Here is a 3,134-nt window from a genome sequence, read left to right on the forward strand (position 1 = left end):
TGTCCCAAACAATTTTTTTCTTGTCTGTTTGTCTGGCTGTGTGTGTGGTTGGTGTGGCTGTTTTGGGGGGGAGGGGGTATGTACCTAGGATTTCCGTGGGCTCTGTCTCTCATGCTGGCTGAGTGGCCCGAATGGGGATGCTTAGTCTCCTCCTGGACCGACAGTACCTGGCCCCCCTCTCTGCTGGGTCTGGGGTGATGTTGTCCCCTCCACACGGGCACATAAAGCACAGCCTTGGATGAGATAGGCTGGGAATTCCTGAAGCTGTTTGTGCCTCAGCCTCCCAAGATGTAAACGGGGACGAGAACTGCGGTCACCCTTGGTGCATCCCCTTGCCTCTCTCTCTCACTCTTCTCTCCGTGACTCTCAATGTTTCTCTCTCTCTCTCCATCGTTCTGCTGTCCCTCTGTCTCTTGCTATCTTGTCCACCCATGTCTTTCCCCATCTCTGACTTTATTTCCATCCCTCTGCCAGATCCCCAACCCAGCCTCTCCACGGCCTGGACAGTGGCCCTTCCCCTCCCCGCCCGCAGGTCGCCCTGTCAGTAGTTCTATCTAGAATCGTGCTGGCCCAAGATCGCTTCCCGACAGGATCTGTCCCTTTTCTGGGGTGGATCTGCCCACGACTTAGGGTCCGGGAACTGGTCCCCCACCCTCCTGTCCTCTCCCCTCTCCACCCCCAGAGACGGAGACGCACGCTAGCCAATGCCTTTAAGATCGTTTATTTTTCGTGCTGCGAGGGCGGGGGGGTGGGGTGGGGGCGCCTCAGTAGACACCGGGCTGGGCGGGCTCAGCGGGCTCCGGCGCCCCCGCCAGCTGCACCAGCCGCAGCAGCAAGGCCCCGCTTGGCCCGTCCAGCAGGGTCGTGTTGCTCAGGTCGCTGGCCCGGGCGCGTCGAGGGAAGCTGGCGCCCTCCCGGCACTCGGGTTCCGTCACGCAGCCCTCTGCGGGCAGCATGGGCTGAGCGCGCGGCGCGGGGGCGCAGCAAGCTGCCCGGGCCCCGCCCCCACCAGACCCAGGTTGGCCCGGCCCCCGCCCCGGCCAGGACCCAGCGCCCCGCCCCCCCCGCCCCCCCGCCTCCCAGGCCGCTCACCGTCGTTGCAGCAGATGCCGGCGGCGGCGCAGCGGCCCCCGCTCCCGCACGGCTTCTGGCCCGACTGGCAGGGCGACGGCAGGTAGTTCTCCTCCTGGCAGCGCAGCGCCTCGGCCGTGCCCACGAGGCAGCCCAGCTCGTCCCCGCAGCAGATGCTGGGCCCGAAGCAGCGGCCTTTGCCCCCGGGGCCGCAGGGGAGACACTGGCGGGAGGGCGGGGGTGAGCCGGGGGCGAGGAGGGGCCCGGGCCCGGGAGGGAGAGCCTGCGGGGCGGGGGGCTGAGCCGGGTGGGTGAGGACAGGGCAGAGGAGCGCCGGAGGTTCAGGGTCTCCCTGGCGCTCTTTGGCCCCCAGAAGAGGTCGAAGGAGGGGACTCAAAAGCTACTCGGCTGCCTTGGTTTTCAGGTGACTAAGGAACAGCTCTCAGTGACAGCCCTCAGCATCCTCCCCCTTCGTTGAGGGAGGGGTTCCTCATGGGCTGCATGGGAGAGACCTTCCTTCTCACCTTTGGGGCCTCCTGGTGTGCACCCCTCTCTCAGCTGCCCACTACCCTCCCCTTAATGCAGACCTTCCTCCTCTGCCCGCGTTGCTCCAGTTCCATCTCTAGCATGCACCCCCTCTCCACACCCACCCCACCCCGTGCAGGGAGGGCCCCTGCCCCGCTCCAGAATACACTCAGGCCCTTCTTCACATGTCCTGTTCCCTCTCTGGCCTTACCCTGCCCCTCAAGCCAGTGGGCCTCACTGGGGCCCTGACCTCTGCTCACTCACCTATGGACTGACCCTGTGGGTGGCAGGGACATGAGCCCTAGAGGAGGGCATGAGGCACCTAGGTGACTCCAGCTTCCAAAGCTGCCAAGCAGAGGGAGGGGTTGTTTGTGGGGGCTGTCCACCTACCCACCCTAGTTTGTTCAGCAGCTCAAAACTGGCCACCTGTGGCCTTGACAGAATTGAGCATGGTTATTGGATTTCCTTTAGCTCTGCTGAAGGTGGAATAAGAGGGAATCACTGGACATGCAGCATGAAAGAATTGGGCTAGGTACCCAGCAGAACTTCCTTACAGGATACTTGGGTGGCACCTACCACTCAGGCAAGCTCAGGGCAATGGCCAGCTTCTGGGGGATGGGGGGCTGGGGCCCATGGCTAGGAGAGGCCAGGAGTTGAACAGGGAAGGCCTCAAGTGCTGGAGAAGACAGAGCCTCCGAAGCTCCAGCTAGTCCTGGAGGAGAGGCCGCCATGGGCACAGAGGAGGTCTTGCCATCCAGTTCTCCCTGATCCAGCACAGAGTCCAGTTACTGGGGAAACCTCTCTTTCCTGCATCCCTTCTCTGGATGGAGACAATGTTCAGGAAGTCCTATGGCCCGTCCTAGCCCGCCCGACAGCCTGGTCCCCTCTGTTTGCCCATGCCAAGCCTCCCTTCTTCTGTTGGGCACTTCCCCTAAAGCCTGCCTCTCCCACGACTTCCCTTCCTAGCCCCTGCACTGTGATGCCATCCCTGGGCCTCTGCTCCGGCCCAGTAACCCTGAGATGGGCCACGGTCATACCTGTCTCAGCTCCAGGTCGGACATGGCCCTCTTGCCGCCCCTTGGGCAGTTCTGGAAGTAGCAAGCGGAGGTGAAGGCCAGCAGGCCGAGGAAGCAGGCAGGCAGTGTGGCGTCGGGCATCCTGGCACAGGTGGGCACAGTCTGCAGTGCTGCTCTGTGCACTGCTGTGCTGCCTTCGCTGGCTGCCTATTTATGTCTGCAGGTGTTCCCTCTGAGGTGACGTGGCCACCACCCCCTCCCCAGTGGCTCCCCAGGAGCCCATGGCCGCCAGGTCCCAGTCGTCAGCAGTGATTCAGGCATCTGGGGACGCACGTGGGCCTGTGCAGGGGACGATGGGGGAGGGGTGCCAGCCTCTGGGCTGTCATTGGCAGCGGTGTGGCTGCGGTGTGACAGGAGCTGCTGTGACTGTAACTGTGACTCTCTGGACTCAGGGAGAGACAGACGTGTGGGGGGGGGGCGGTCACCTGGAGACTGTCTCCAAGCTTTCTGGTGCCCAGAAGA

General features: G+C 63.5%; 1 protein-coding gene across 1 annotated transcript; it reads right to left on the reverse strand.

The window, feature by feature from the left end:
* Positions 1 to 705: 705 nt before the first annotated feature.
* Positions 706 to 2,798, reverse strand: AVP (arginine vasopressin). Its single transcript, XM_029221320.1, has 3 exons — positions 2,634 to 2,798; positions 1,093 to 1,294; positions 706 to 943 (listed from the first exon to the last, which is right to left on the reverse strand). Exons 1-3 carry the CDS (start codon positions 2,751 to 2,753, stop codon positions 765 to 767), a joined length of 501 nt encoding a protein of 166 aa, XP_029077153.1. The 5' UTR covers positions 2,754 to 2,798; the 3' UTR covers positions 706 to 764.
* Between the last annotated feature and the right edge of the window lie 336 nt (positions 2,799 to 3,134).

This window comes from Monodon monoceros, unplaced genomic scaffold (assembly GCF_005190385.1).
Source record: "Monodon monoceros isolate NGI ecotype Baffin Bay Population unplaced genomic scaffold, NGI_Narwhal_1 Super_Scaffold_13, whole genome shotgun sequence".
NCBI classification, from domain to species: Eukaryota; Metazoa; Chordata; class Mammalia; order Artiodactyla; family Monodontidae; genus Monodon; species Monodon monoceros.

Excerpts from the sequence above, each read along its gene's own strand:
- AVP (XM_029221320.1), bottom strand. The coding sequence starts at position 2,753 with ATGCCCGACGCCACACTGCCTGCCTGCTTCCTCGGCCTGCTGGCCTTC. Across the intron at positions 1,295-2,633 it reads CCGACCTGGAGCTGAGACAG|TGTCTCCCCTGCGGCCCCGG; the intron begins GTATGACCGTGG and ends CCCTCCCGCCAG. Across the intron at positions 944-1,092 it reads CGGCATCTGCTGCAACGACG|AGGGCTGCGTGACGGAACCC; the intron begins GTGAGCGGCCTG and ends TGCTGCCCGCAG.